The sequence below is a fragment of the Aotus nancymaae genome, unplaced genomic scaffold, assembly GCF_030222135.1.
Source record: "Aotus nancymaae isolate 86718 unplaced genomic scaffold, 86718_ANA_hifiasm-v0.15.2.pri h1tg000041l, whole genome shotgun sequence".
Lineage (NCBI taxonomy): Eukaryota > Metazoa > Chordata > Mammalia > Primates > Aotidae > Aotus > Aotus nancymaae.
Genome location: NW_026988455.1, coordinates 42,851,342 through 42,867,480, shown reverse-complemented (window position 1 = coordinate 42,867,480; position 16,139 = coordinate 42,851,342). Strand labels below are relative to the sequence as shown.

The 16,139-nt window shown below is 44.1% G+C and overlaps 1 protein-coding gene across 2 annotated transcripts in view; it reads left to right on the top strand.

The window, feature by feature from the left end:
* The window catches only part of MAMDC2 (MAM domain containing 2), a 163,604-nt gene that overhangs the window by 62,135 nt on the left and 85,330 nt on the right, over positions 1-16,139 (top strand). For both annotated transcript variants that reach the window (XR_002478284.2, XM_012453854.2), the window contains exons 5-6: positions 3,035-3,172; positions 15,710-15,966. Coding sequence is in view for 1 of the 2 variants with exons in the window: in XM_012453854.2 (XP_012309277.2) it covers positions 3,035-3,172; positions 15,710-15,966 (395 nt within the window). In the remaining variant the exon portion in view is untranslated. The remainder of the gene's footprint in view (positions 1-3,034; positions 3,173-15,709; positions 15,967-16,139) is intronic.

Sequence of the window (16,139 nt, the reverse complement as noted above, 5' to 3'; positions counted from 1 at the left end):
CTGGTTTAAATTCTTTGCTCGGGTCACTTGAATGCTGTATATTGTTTGTCTTCAGTGTGAGAAGGCTCATTAGAATTTGCCTGGACTGTCTGGATTAATGAAAGAAACATAGATGCAGCAACTGTAACTTCAGAGCTTCCACCTTAACCTCGGCATGTTCTGATTTAAATAATTTACAAATTGCTGGAAAGTCAGCTTTCTGTAGCATGTGCCAGAAAATCAGACATTGCTTGGCCTCCTTTCCCCATTTCTGTCTTGGCACGCCACCGCCCTCATCTTTAATAATCACAGTTGTCACTTAGATTTCACCTGACAGAGCTGGTTGGCTGTCTTATATGTGCCAGCTTCCAAGAGGGCACAAAGAAAGGATAATCCCCGTCCTATGGTGGTTCAGTTGCTATCTGTCTGCACGGAAGCTAGTTCTATATATGATAAATACTGCTGAGGAAGGACAGGCTACGCAGTGGAGGTGCAGGGAGGAGGAGAGGAAATTGGAGAGGACTGAATAGGGCCGATGCATTGGAGCCGGAGTTTCAAGAAGAAGAATTTAGTTAAGTGGAGGTGCAGGGTAGGAAGGCAAGGGCTCTCTAAGGTCAGACCCCTGTGGGGAGAAAGAACAGTGCAGGTTCAGGCAAAGGCAAGAGGCTAAGCAAGGTGTTTGAGATGAAGAGCAGGACTGCTAAGGGAGTTTGTGTTGGAAGAGTGTGGATGCAGGATGTGGAGCTTGGACCTGCCGAATCATGTAGGTCAGCCAGCAGGGGAGAAGTGTGCAGCTGCATTTTCACATGACTCCAGCGGCCACGTGGAAAATGAGTTGGGTACGCGAAAATACATAGCAGGTGGGAAAACCCCTAGGAAGTGGCTGTGACCTTACAGAGGGGACACAATGAAGATAATATTGGATTAGCAGTGAAATCAGAAAAAGGCAGTAGAATTGAGAGATTTCTCAGCACTGCAAACTCTTGAAGGCTAAATGAACGTGGCAGGGAAAAGAAAGGAGAGTCAAGGAAGATTCTGAACAACAACAAGCCTTTGCTAATTCCCTAAAGTTTCACTTCTCTGTTTTGACCTTCCAGTGATGTCTCTAGGGCAAGTGAAAGAAAACAGACCATTTTCTGAAGGTCCAGTGAGGCTTAGTCTCCCTTCCTTGAGCCTCGCTGGGCTCCCACCTGGTATCTGCACAGGCTGTGAACGACACAGTCAAACACCCCTGGTGGAGCGCCACCTGCTGGCTCAGTCAGCTTACTGAGCCTCAGTCTCTATTTCGTCACCTGTAAAATGGTAATAAAATGCTTCCCTCCTAGGATTCTTGGGATGACGAATGAGACCTTGGCTATGAAAATCATTGGTATATAAGGGCATCCAAGACATGTTAATTGCATTTCTTCAAATGATGTGATGACTTCTGATTTGTTTAAAACCAAAGGATGCCAACACTTTTATCTTTTTAAACTCTGTGATCATGCTCTCAGTTCTTTCTGGGTCCTTTTCTGCCTCTCTTCATTCCTCATCTGTAAAATGAGATTAGTAACAGTGCCTACGTCATAGGGCTACTTTGAGGATTGAATAAATTATTTTATGTAAAGTGCTCAGAATAGAGCCTGGCACATTGAGGAGTATTTTGCTTTTTATTTTACTCTTAGGCAGCCTTTGGCACTGAATGTTAGGGCATTGGTTAGCAGATGCTGTGGTGGAAACACTGAAAATGAAAATCATAGAAATTTTCAGTGCTTGCTAATGTAAAAACACATTGCTGACTATACCAGTCGAGATGCTGGCAGGAAGGAGGAAACGGGGTACACTCAACCTGAGTAATTTGAGGAAAGCTCATAAAAGAGACCACAAAGGTGTGAGTGATAAAGGAAGCCAGCAAGGGATAGCTCTGTGACTCAGGACTAGTTACAGTGATGATTCAGGAGCTGTTATCCTCTCTTGGTCTGAAAGGACAAGGGAGAAGGAGTTCCCAGAACCGTAAACAATAGCTATTTGGTGAAGAGGACTGCTGGACAAGATTTGGCAACCCATGGCGACCTTGCCAGGAGACTACTGGGCAAGTAAACCCCTGATTTCACTCTCCTTCCACCTTCTGTTGGTCGAATCCAACAGGGAGATGAAAGGCAGGGGAGCCCACTGATACAGTCTAGGTAGGTCAACCTCTGCAGGACCTATCAGATGGAGAAGGGCAAGGTGGATCAGCAGAGGGCCAATGGCCAGCACAATTATACTTTCTAGTTTAATTACATAATTATAAGGGTCAATGGAGTCACAGCTTTGTAAGTCTCTTGCTCCTTTTTGAGGAACAATTGTTGATGGGGACCAATATATCCATGTAAACTTGCCAGTGACACTAAGGGCAGAAAAGGGGAGTCTGTCTTCTCTCTCTTCTCCACTCAGTAGCTACAAAAGAGACCCAGAACCTAGGATATATCTGCCTTACCTATTTTGCCTGGGTTCTGATTTATAAGAAAAACAGGGAATTTTAGCATCTAAGACACATGCCCCTCAGCTGTGGGCATCTTGTTCACCATGAGAAGAGAAAAGAATGGAAGACTGGGCCATCAGATTCAAGAAAGGGTTGTGGAAAAAAATTTCTAGAGCTAAGAGCATAACCCTGAACAGTGCTTTGAGACAGAGATGACTGATAAAAATAGGTGATTTGTATCAAGCACTAACCACATGCCTGGCACCATGCTGGGAGCTGTCCACACTTACAATAGCTCTATGAAGTGAGAATGTTGTCCTTATTTCACATATGGAGAAACAGAGGCTACAAAAGTGACAAGTCATGCTCCAAGTCACATAGCTAATAAGTGGAAGGGCCACAATCCAAAGGGCCCATGATGAATTAGAATCTTGATTCATTTCAGGATCTGTCTCTCTTCTTGGCCAATATTGTTCAGGAGTACTGGTAGAAAGGTTGCAGTGAGCAAAGGAAAAAAGAAACTTGTGACTATCTAAGAGCAAACTCTGTAGTAGGATGGGTGTACCCAGGTGTGACTGTGTCTCCACGATGTGTTTTTGTTCCCTTTCCCAGAATGTGACTTTGAAGAAAATCACCTCTGTGGCTTTGTGAACCGCTGGAATCCCAACGTGAACTGGTTTGTTGGAGGAGGAAGTATTGGGAATGTCCACTCCATTCTCCCACAGGATCACACTTTCAAGAGTGAACTGGGTGAGCTGGGGTCAAATGGAGTCCTTTTCCCAAGATAAATGTTTCTGCTGTCTCCTCCCACTTTCTCCACTGACCTAGCTGTGGCTTCTGTCAACAGGGAAGAAAGGAGGGAGGAGGGGTGAGTAGGAACCCAGTATGATCCAGGAGGCATGGCAGAAGAGTAGGGAAGGATCTACAGTGAGGTAGAGACGAACTGCAGCTGTGAGCTCTATAGCTAAAGGGAAGGCCACCCCATTAAATGTTTTCCTTCACCTGTGGCCTAGTCTTGCATTTCACATTTTCATATTATGCTTTACTTTCTTGTGTATTCGTTGTTTAATATTTATCATTTCTAAAGACAAGGCTGGAATAATCCCAGGTTACTTAAAAATACATCAAAGGATGGGAACAGATCCTAAGAACCTTCCAAGTGATAGACAGGTGAGCCAATATTGATGATTAATTCTGAATGTGGTGTGCAACAGGGCCCCCTAGTGGCCAAGGAGGCTGCTTCTCTGCAAGGAAAATGGGGAGGGGAGGTTGTGCAGTCAGTGAGAAGCCAGTCTTGAGGAAGCCAGTCACAGAAGGGAGACAAGGGCAAGGGCTTACTTACTTGTGGGTTACCACTGCTCTCACCTGGACCCTTTGGAAAAGCCTAGCTCTCTCCGCAGTTGCAAGACATTTCATCCTCAACTCCAAAGTTTCCAAGGAGTGAGAAGCTTCTGGTGGCTGGCTTTTCAACAAGAACAGGAATTTGTGTTCTGCTGCAAACAGTTAACTTTTTCTCTTTCAATCCTTTACACATAGATATTGAGGTAATGTACTCATCCCAATAATTTGCTGATGGTGACAGTGTGTCCCCATGCCTGAAGACATTATGCCCTTTTACAGTGTTTTCCATTCTTCTTCATTCACTATAGCTTCTCTTCATCTGAATATTTTTAACCATGTCGCCAACTCTTTTTTTCAAAAGTGCTCATACTTCAACTTATCTTGACTCTGAACAGTCCTCATCCTAACCTTACTATTCTCTTTGTTCCTATTCTACTTTCTCCTTTATATCTAGAGTTTCAGGTTCAATTTCCTATAAAAGCCAGGAAGATAGCATAAGCAAATGGCATGTGGTGCTAGGTGAGGACTACAGATAACTAGAGAGCAGAGACCCTGTGCAAAAGCCAGTGGGCCCAGTGAACTGCTGCTTTGTGAGAATGCCAGCCCAGGTTACCAGATCTTTTGATGTTTCAAGATCAGGAAGACAGGGGTATTTTTTGTGCAATTTCCCAGATTTTTAAAAGTTGGTGAATATTTTCTAAAATCACAGTGTGGGCCAATAAAAGACATCTGCAGGTCAGACCCAGTTGGCCAACTTCTGTTTTGCAACCTTCATTTGACAGGTTTTCTTTCTTTGGCAACATGTTCAGGCTTATTAGAATAAATTATTTATAAGTAACCCCAAACAAAAAGGTTGGAGTCTCATGGAGCTTGCCTGTTTAAAACAAACCCAACTTAAGATCTAGCATTTTCATTAATTTGACCCAGCATTAGATATAATGGGGAAAATGACAATTAAAATGACAGATCCTCCATGGCCCCTTCCCAACTTCAAAGAAGATGCTTTCAAGAAAGGAAAAGAGATTTCTACCCCACATGGATGTTAACAAAGGGTGGTATGTCAAGCGCTGTAGGAGTGGTCCCCTTCCCCCACCAAAAAAGAAAGGTGCTGGGGATTCAGAGACAAAGGAGGTCCCTTACTGCTTGGATGTCCTAGAAAACATGATAAAAGAAGTAAACTGTATTTGGAAGATGGGTATGATTTTGAAAGGCAAAGATGAGAGAAGGCTAAGAGCAATGATACAGTGATGGTAGCTGCAAGGGGTGGACTGGGGAAGAGAGACGGCTGAGAAAGTAGCACAGGTGCAAATTCTAAAATGGCGGGAACGCCAGGAAAGAGATTTAACTTTATTTTATTGACAATGGGGGCCACAGAGGTGTTTGGGCAGGGGAGAGATACCATCACAGCAGTGTGTTTAGATGGATTAACATGAGGGTGATTGTTTCAATAGATGGAGAGTAAAAAGGCAGAGCAAGAAAACAGAAGAATCCCCTAGAAACTATTTCTTCAGATGCATCTAGGGTCATTTACATTAGAAATGAGACAAGAAAAACAAAACATGTTCATGTGCTTCCTACCTTTGAAAGTAAGGTTTAGCGCTTTTTTTTGTTTTTGAGATGGAGTCTCGCTCTACTGCCCAGACTGAGTGCAGTGGTGCAATCTCAGCTCACTGCAACCTCCACCTCCAGGATTCAAGCAGTTCTCCTTGCCTCAGCCTCCCAAGTTGCTGGGATTACAGATGCCCACCACCTTGCCCGGCTAATTTTTGTATTTTTAGTAGAGACGGAGTTTCCCCATGTTAGCCAGGCATAATGGTCTCGAACTCCTGACCTCAGGTGATCCGCCCACCTCAGCCTCCCAAAGTGCTGTTTAGCACTTTTGACACTGACAGAAGATTGGGGTTTCCCTAAGCATAGCCCATATTTTGACCCTATAAATAAGCGGTCCATCCTCATTTGGGGCCCTTTGTAGGAACCACATTACAAATGAGTGCTCTGTGTAGAGGGAATGATAACCAGTCATGGCAAAGTAGTCCATGAATCTGCATGAGTATTTTAAAAGACAATTGGGTTAACTCAAAATAATAAAATGTCACCAACCCTTGAGAGCTTTGTATAAATGTGTAAAGCAACTAACAGTCTCTTGGGGTTTCAGGAAAGAAAAGCCAGATGACTTTTTCCTCATGTGTGACAATAGGCTAGTTTTTAGATTTTCTGTCATATCTTAAGAATCTAATACAAAGAAAGGATCTTGAAAGGCTGATGCATCAAAATGGCAATTATTTCTTGTATCGTTATCACAGTTGCACAGAAATGCATTTAACAATGGGGAAGTGTTAGAGAACTTTTCCCAAATCATTTAAAAATTAGTTCCAAAGTCAAATCCTCTGGGTAACCAGTGTTACCAATTCAGTGATTATTCAGTGTTTCATTTTCATCCTCAATGATGGCGAGAGGCAGCTGGCTGGGGAGAATATATATTTCTTGGAAGAGGCAACAGACAAGAGATTAGTGTCAAATCTTCTATTTGACTATGTTACCTGAGTATAATTGATCCTTTGAAGAGTATAATACTCCTAGTCTTTCCTCATGCTCATCTGCAATCATAGAATATTCTGACTATATTTCTGCCCTGAGGGTTATAGAAAGAGCTGATATATATGTGTGTGTGTGTGTGTGTGTGTGTATGTGTGTATGTACATACACACATACACACAAACACACATATACAGTCATTACCCTCAAAGAGTTTACAGGAACCAACTTTTCCCAAAACTTCCTTCCCTATAATACCAGTTTTTAGTATACTAATTCTTATATGGGGCACAAGGGTGATATGTGGTCAAATAAACTAAGGAAACCCTGCATTAAAGAAAGTTAAACAGATTTCTTTGTTTCAGGATTTCTCACCACCTTTAATATAGTTGGTATGCCCATGTACGTTGTGGCATTTCTCAAATTATCTGAATACCAAAATGCTACATAAACTTGTAAGCATACATAGTAATGCATAACTAATAGAGGTATGAAATAAATGATATGGGACCACAGACAAAAGATTACCTTAGTTTTGGGGTACAGAGAAGGCTCTCTAGAAGAAGTAATAGCAGAACTGGAAGATGGATAAGGGGGGACAAATACAGCATATGAAAAGTGTAGAGGCGTGAGAGCGGATGGTTTATTTTATGTTTGGAGAATATTGAAGGATGCCAAGGTGTGCGATAATGGCACAGGAGCCCTAGGTCCCAGGCTACATTCCTACTTAAGGTTAGCAAGAAGGCTGATTGCCTGCATTACTCCAAGTTCTCTTCAACCTTTGGACTAATATTGTGCCCATTTGTTAGCCAACATCCCCACTCAACACACACACACACACACACACACACACACACACACACACACACACAGAGTCCTCATGCCTGGAGTTCATCCATGAGGTGGATGGATCATTTCTCCATGACTCATGACACTCTTTGCTCATTTTGACTTGGAATGAGCAAGGGTCATCCTAACAGGACCTGTTTATTTACTCTCTGCATTGATCCATCTTTCCCCTATGGAGGATAAGGCTAAAAATGATGAGTTCAAAAGATTCTAAAATATTTCATTTGAAAAGTTCTGCCCATAGGACTCAAAGATTTGAACAGTATCATTCTTTAAAACAAAACAAAACAAACTCTCAAATACTCTAAAAAGAAAAGAGGTTGCCTCTCTTATCATATTTGCTTCCTACTGGGTATTTTTATTTGCCCAGAGCTCTATCAATTTGGGTGGCAAAGTCAAGATTAAATGGTTCAGATGCCTGCCTGCAACAGCAGATTTTGCTCTATGTGAGCTCGTCTGGTGTTCATTCATATACTAGACGCAGCTTTAGCCTTTGTTTCGGGTAAAAACTGGAGCAACGGCAGGTGGAAGGGGAGTTAATTGCCTACTTAGGAATTTCAGAGCTGCAGAGAGCGTTGAGAGAAGTCTTCCCAGGAGAGTGCTAGTCTCTGTGTTGCAGAAAAGGAAACAGTGAATGTAATTTCTGAAAACCACAATGTGGGTATGAGTTTTCCTTCATTTCTTTGTATGTTCCTAACAATCTGTCCCAAACATTGAGTCGAGGTTTTTAAATGAGCGTTGTGCCCCCAAATTCTTGTCTCATGATGGAAATGATTAAAATAATGCAGTAAGAATTGTGGTGGGACATCTTTGGAATACTGGAGGGGATGTAATTTTTATCCAGTGTTTTCTTACTTAATTCTGATTCATCACGTATGGGTTTCTTTCTTTATTCATACTTTGTGAAGTGAAACAAAATCTTTCCGGAGGTAACCTACTGACAGCTCAGACCATTACTGTTTCCTACATACCTTAGCAAAGAAAGATGTTTGCTGGAAAAATAATGAGGGAAATGCATTTCTTTGCTGAGATTTAAAAAAAAATAAGCCTGCTTGTGGTGCTACTCTGGAAGAAGTTGGACAAGGTTTCGAAATCTAAAATAAGGTTAGAGTTATTTTATTCCATCAGACATCATGAGGTGGATGGATCATTTCTCCATGACTCATGACACGCTTTGCTCATTTTGGTTTGGAATGAGCAAGGGTCGTCTTAACAGGACCCATCTATTTACTCCCTGCGTCGATCCATTTGGTGCATGGTGTAAGCACTCAGTAGGGAAGCAGCTTTCTTAATTTCCTTACCGTTTTCTTTGTGCAAGGTCTGCTTGATTTCCTTTCTCTGCCCTCAGATAACTTAGTATGGCTTTACAGTTACTTTCGGGTATTAACAAACACCTTCATTTTCAAGGATTAGGTTCAGTCAAGTCACAACTGCGATGTCTCATCTAGTTCAGCTCTTCCCGCAGACTGAGCCACACAATGCAGTAGAGAGAAAGTTTTGTGCTTTTTCTCTTCATACTTCACCTTTTTCTTCCCTTCCTCTTCTCCCTCTAACTGTACTGCTTCTGGCTGCTTCAGGGTTGGGAGGCAATGGGCAAGGGGTGGAAGGTTGTGAGGGGAGGAACAGAAAAGCAAAGGCCAGGGACAAAATGTTTCACTTGCCTGTTGCTATTTAATCTAGAGTTGATTGCCTTCATACAGCACATGGCCAAATTCTGTCATTCCTGTCATGGCCAATGGGGGGGATCCCACTTTAGTGCTGGCAGATGGGGATAAGCAACTGTCTGGCTGACCACCTGTGACTCCTGCTTAGTTCCTATAAATAATGGCACACCCCACCAGCGCCCTTCTGATGGAATTACCGCACTGGCAGGCAGTTCTCTTGAGAAGGGTCCATTTAAGGTACTGTAGCCTGGCTGCCTTCTAAATTGCCCCCTCAAACTCTGGAAGTGCAGTTCACTGGCAACAAACTCCTTCTTCTCCACTCTTCCCCCACAGATCCCTGCAGTCTGCTTCTTGCCTTTAGATGTATGCACCAGTGCCAGGCTCCATCTCTGTACCACACACACTCTAGTATCACTGATCAACTTTTCTCAAGAACTCTGACCATCTTCATCTCAAGGTCCAGAGCAATTGTAGAGCCCAGGAATTTCTGCACATAGGGGAGGGGATGAGGTTAGATGGCAGTTTCCTTCCTCTCCCCTTACCATGAGTGGTTCCCTTAAGCCCCCTCCCTTGTATCAAAGTAAGAAATGGGTAGCAATCCCCTTACCTTCCCTGGAGAGGTGGAAAGGAAACACAGCAGGGCAGCTCTGTGATAAGGCTCTTCGTAGAAACCCCATCTCCAGTCTCTCTGATCCATCTCAAGCCTTCTCGTATGCACAGGCTGGAAGGGAGAGATGGGCTAATGCTGGTCGAGCTAGGGTAGATGTCAGTGGCTGCAACTTAGAATATTGATGATCTAGCACCGCTCTTTAGAAAATAGAGGTTGTTGTCACCTATTGTTTGGGGCTTTGAAGTCATAGCACAGATAGGAGATGTCTCACGTAATATTCATTCATATTTACATCATCCTTGAAAGCTGTATAAAAAGACTAGAGTCTGACTCTATCATAGTAAGGGTCACCAAAACCCTTACAACTGGAGGTTCCTGAAGATAACTGTCAGACTCATGCAGTGGAAAAACACGCATAGTAACTCATTACCTTTGGGTGCCGTGTGCTCATCATGGCAGCAGACCAGTGGGTATTTCCCTCTGGCATACGTCTCTTCAGACCAGGTTGTCTGCCTCATTGGGGAGACAGCTCGTCCAGACAACCAGCAACACTGGAGCAGACAACACAAGTGGAGTGCAAATGCGGCCAGCAGGGCTGCATCGCAGCTGAGTCAGAGCACGCCTCTGGCACCGCGGCCGAGCCAAGGCCAGTCCTGGAGGAATGCTGGTGAGCCAGACTGCCTGAAAATAAACGTTCAAGACCGTCTTCAAAGTTGTTTCCCTAATGCCAGGGGAAATGGCTGACTAACAGGGGCCACTGGTTCCACATGAAAAGTTCAGCTGATACAAGTTTCCTTTCTGCTGCAAGAAAGGAAAGAAAGGCCTCTTCAGGAGCAAGCGTGTGTATACCAGCACCGCAGGCTCCATCCCAGAAGGGGCCTGAACACTGGCCGCGTGACTGAGAATTGTGATCTTTTTTTCAACTGAATTTGAATTTTTTTTTCTAGAAACCTTGGGCTCTTTGTGTATAGTGCAGAATTAGGTAATAATAGATTAGAGTGTATGGCAAACAGCACAGACTGTAGAGGAGGGGCAATAAGCTTCTTAGTTCTGAATCTCATGGGGAAACCATTCCCCATATAACCTCTTTCATTTTCAGTTCAAGTTTTAATACTTTAAAATCTCTGTGGCCAGCAGGATTTCTAGTGATTTGGTAGATTAAAGGATTCTGTCTACTTAAAGTCCACATGTACCCAGTTTCATCCTACTTGAATCTTAAAGATCTGACCAAAAAAAATTGCCTTTTCCAGAGATTCTGGAAGCTCTAGAACTCTGCACCAGATAGGAGCATTGACCTCATTGAACTAGGCAGGAAGTTTCTCCTAATATCAGACACTGGACAAAATTTCCCAAGAACTCCAAGCTACCTTCTTTATTGTTTTTAGAAAGGAGAATACAATAGCACCTGCCGCCATCTACCCATTGCCTCCCTCTTCCTCAGAACGTATCCGAAAACGCACTCAGCCTGGTTTGGCCGTCATTCCTCCAGCCTCTTCTCCTGGGGCAGACATCTGAATGACAACTTATGAATCACCTCTACCAGTTCAACTGAGATAATAAACTTATGATGAGCTACCTTTTGTTTCCCAATGAGAAGCTTAATGTTGCTCAGATTGTCAGTAAATAGAACCCAGCTTTGGCAACAAATGAATGATGGAAAGAAAAAAGGAGGTGAGAGCATGTGGTCTAGTCTGGTGGTTCCATATGAGACTTGGTGTCAGCAGTCTCGATCTTATTCCCAGCAGCCTCTCTGACTCACTTTGGGCAGATCGTGTTGTGTTTGCTGGATGCCTTTTGGATCAGCACTGTGATTGTGGTTCACTTGGCCTAGCATCCTGAGCATGAGTTGTTAATGAGGCACTTTGACTGCAAATGCAGAAAATATTGTCCACACACCAGGTGAGTTACTACTCTTTAAAAACAGTGATCAGATGTCTGTCATCTGCAAGGAAGATGAATTTGTAACAAGGCTGGCTGTGGAAGCAGACACTAAGCTGGGACTAGGTGGGAAAGAGATTTCCTGGGGGAGATGGCTGTGAAGGTCTGAAGCGGGAGCCAGAGTAGCTGGGGACAGGGCCAATGTTGTTGGGCACAGTAGGCATAGTGTCTAGGAGCCATGACATTTTTAGGGGTCCTTGAGAATATTTTAATTTTATTTATCTTAAAATTGGAAGGGCAAATGAATGTAATATAATGATTTCTAACCTACATCATATACATCTTTATGCCAATGCAGTCATAATCTAAAATGTTAAGTATTTTTTATGGAGGAATGGGTCCACCACAGCAAAAGCACCTAGGGCCCACAAAAGTCATAAAGATGCCCTGGGTAGGGAAAACCTTCAGTGCAGGGTGCAAACCTGACCCCTGAGGAAGAGGAGAAGCTGGGCCAATGGGAGCTGCTGAAGGGCCGCATGCCAGACAGAATGGCCTGCCCCCTCCTATGCTTCTTCACTGGCGGGGAGCAGCCCGGAGTGGTGTGGTCTTGGTACGAACTCTCCTGCAGGTCCAAAGGTGTGGTGGCTGGAGACCCAGTCAATTATGATTCCTTCAGCAAGTTAGTTCTCTGAAAGGGGATCTCTGTGGCCCCTGCAATTAGGTATCCAGGAAGCAAAGTGTTATACATACATTATAATACAAAGAATTATAGCTTTCCTCCACTCAGTTCTCCCTGCTGCATATCTCACAAAAAAAAATCTGTTTCATTTGTAAGTCACGTTACAAAGGGCAATGAAAACTTCATCCCTGCCTTTGATACTCACATGAGTTCTTAGAGAACAGAAGCAGATTATAGAATGTTCTAGTCAAGGCTGGCTGGCCACCTTGTGATTTAGAGAGTGATTTAGAGAGTTTTTGAGCTTGGGATGTGGAGGAGGGACCTTCCCTGCATATCAGAGTTTCTTTGATTCTATCCAGTCTGACATTCTGATTCTTCCTTTAAAATTCCTCCCCGGTGGTTTCCAGCCTGTAGATATGTTTATTTGGCACATACCAAGTTTAAAAAATTATGGTGTGGAGTATTATGCATTGAATTGTGCACTCTGTTAAAGTCCTAACCTCCGGGACTTCAGAATGTGACTTTACTTGCACATAGATGAGTGCAGATGTAATTAGTTAAGATGAGGTCATGCTGGAATAGGGTGGGCCTCCAATCCAGTATGACTGCTGTCCTTATGAAAAGGGGAACTTTGAGCACAGAGCGATGCCCATAGGGAGAATGCCATGCAAAGATAAAGGCAGAGCCCTTCAAGCCAAGGAATGCCAGTGATTGCCAGTGCACCACCAGAAGCTCTTAGAGAGGTCAAGAACCAGTGCTTCCCTCATGGCCCTGAGAAGGAACAAACCTACTGACACCTTGATCCTTGACTTCTGGACTCCAGAACTGTGAGACAACACGCGTGTGTTGCTGATGCCTCCCACTTTGTGGTACTTTGTGACAGCAGCTCTAGCAAACCATACAGGCAGCATCCCTTAAAAATGGATAGATTTGGCCGGGCACAGTGGCTCACGCCTGTAATCCCAGCACTTTGGGAGGCCGAGGCGGGTAGATCACCCGAGGTCAGGAGTTTGAGACCAGCCTGATCAATATGGTAAAATCCTATCTCTACTAAAAATACAAAAGTTAGCCAGGTGTGGTGATGGGTACCCATAATTCCAGCTACTCGGGAGACTGAGACAGGAAAATTGCTTGAACCTGGGAGGCAGAGGTTGTAGTGAGCTGAGATTGTGCCACTGCACTCCAGCCTGGGTGACAGGGCCAGACTCCATCTCAAAAAAAAAAAGAGGGACAGATTTGCTGTGAAAACTTAAATTCCAGACTAGGATGGGGAAAGCCTACAGCACTGAGCTGGGTGCTGGGCATCCGCTAGAGTGGACTCTGCTCTCTCAGGGGGGCTGGAGACCACGGAAGTGAGCGGCCAGGCGTTACTGCCACATGTGAATATGGGCCCAATGCTATCAGATATTTTTATTTTTCCAGACAAGCTTGATTTCTGTTTCTCGATGCTGGGGAAATGCGACTTTGAATGCTGGCTACTAATTTACTCCTCTCTATTTTCTCCTTGACTCAGTCAACTTCACTCATACACTTAATCTAACTGGCTCCTCTGAGCATTTGAGTTTGTAATTTCTGTTTATGCACTGTTGTGTGGTTTGGCAAGACGATAAGGTAAATTATATTCAAACAAAGGGGATTATTCAGGGGATTCAGGATGTTGAACTTGCCACCAGAAGAACGTGAGCTTTGATCTGTCCATCTTTCCCCACTGCCATGTTGAGGTAAGGACCTTTCTGAGACCATCTATCTCTGTATGTTACATAACCGTATGTTGAGGGCCCACCACATACTGGGCTGTGTGCTAGATAAAAAGTAAACGTCCAGTGTATAAATGCATATGCTCCTCCTCGTATTCTTGCTGCTCTTCATAAAAGAGAAAGGGTATTCTTTCTTGAACTTCTGACCTCAGGTGATCCACCTGCCTCGGCCTCCCAAAGTGCTGAGATTACAGGCGTGTGCCACCGTGCCTGGCCGAGGAAAGGTATTCTTTCTTTCCTTATTTTAACTTTTGGAGACAGGGTCTCACTTGTCACCCAGGCTGGAGTAGAGTGGTGTGATCACAGCTTACTGCCACCTTGAACTCATGGGCTTGAGTGATTCTCCTGCCTCAGCCTCCCTAATAACTAGGACCAGGGATGCATGCCACCATGACCAGCTAATTTTAAGAAAGTTTTTCTGTAGGGACAGGTCTCAAATTCCCGGCCTCAAGCAGTCCTCCCACCTCAGCCTCCCAAAGTGTTGGGATTACAGGCATGAGTCACTGCACCTGGCTAGGAACTCTTATTAACCAGCAATTATGTCATGAAAATGGAGATATTAAGCTATAATTGTTCTGAGCTTGTAAATAGAAACAGCATTCTGTTAAAGCTGCATTGCATAGCACTCTGTCATCACTTGAATCGATTCATTTGAGTCATCACTTAAATAAATTGCTAACAATGCTAGCTACCATTTATACAAAACAGGCTATAGGGCAAGCCTGGTTCTAGAATTGTGAATGGCATTGTAATATAATAGGCAGCCATGATGTGCCAGGCACACGCTAAATACATACATGACTTCATGTAATATTCATCACCTCTCTGAGGAAAGTATTTGTCATTCTAGAGATAAGGAAATCGAGACCCAGACAAACTCCAAAACTTGTTCAAGGTTGCAGGGCTAGTAAGAAGTGGAGTGGGATTCAACCTCAGTTCTCTTCAATGCTAAGTCAAGGCCATCTCCATTCTGCCACATGGTTTCTGCGTTTCACCAAGATGCCCCTAAGGGAGACCAGCCCCTGGGTCCAGAGCCCACTAAGGCCTGCCAGAAGTGGGATCACACATTCACCCCTCCTCATTGCAGTGTTGATTGACCTTCATGCTATTAACGATATGCAAATTACCATATAGTTGGAATTCAAAATCTTAGTTTCACTCAAAAAACACATGGTGATGTCTTGCATAAATTGTAAACATGTGCAGGAGGGTCTCTCCATTCTCTTTTAAGAATAGATGGTATACTTTGTGTGCTCTTAAGAGTCTTATAACTCAAAAAACGTCTGCTGTTGACAGTGGATCACACCTGTAATCCTAGCACTTTGAAAGGCCAAGGCAGATGGATCACCTGAGGTTGGGAGTTCGAGACCAGCTTGATCAAGGTGGAGAAATCCTGTCTCTACTAAAAATACGAAATTAGCCAGGTGTGGTGGCACATTCCTGTAATCTCAGCTGCTTGGGAGATGGAGGCAGGAGAATCACTTGAACCTGGGAAGCAGAGGTTACCATAAGCTGAGATCACACCATTGCACTCCAGCCTGGGCAACAAGAGTGAAACTGAGTCTCAAAAAAAAAAAAAGAGAAAAAAAAAAGCTTGGGAGGGAGTGGCTTCTAGGGTAATGTTCTGTTTCTTTCTATGGGTGTGTTCAGCTTGTGAAAATTTAAGCGCTTGACAGAGGACACATCTACCTTTCTCTATGTAAATTTTACTTGAATGAAAAGTAAGGAAAATAAAAGGAACGGTTTCATCCTGTATTTAGCAGAGCGTAACGAACCCCATGGACCCGTCTCTCAGCTGTAACATTTTTCCATCGACTCATGGCCAAACCTCTGTCATCTGTAACCCATCCACTTCCTCCTCACCATTCCCACTGGAGTATTTTGAAGTAAATCCCAGAATCATGCCATCTCACCTGAACCTGTCCCCCTCCCCCACCCCCACCTCTGACGCTGTGCTCTCTGTGTGATTTTCAGGCCACTACATGTACGTGGACTCGGTCTACGTGAAGCACTTCCAGGAGGTGGCACAGCTCATCTCCCCGTTGACCACGGCCCCCATGGCTGGCTGCTTGTCATTTTATTACCAGATCCAGCAGGGGAATGACAATGTCTTCTCCGTCTACACTCGGGATGTGGCTGGCCTTTACGAGGAAATCTGGAAAGTGGACAGGCCAGGGAATGCTGCCTGGAACCTTGCAGAGGTTGAATTCAATGCTCCTTACCCCATGGAGGTAGGTGTACCAGCTGTGCCGGGGGGCACTCTGCAGTCGTGCCACCCACACACAGGGCTGGAGATGGAGAGTCTGTGCAACCTCACGCTCAGTTGTGCTCTTTATTCTCCTCAGCCCCTCTCCTGCTTGCCCTTCCTCTGCATCCCCTTCTGCTGGCCTCCTTTATCACCCTC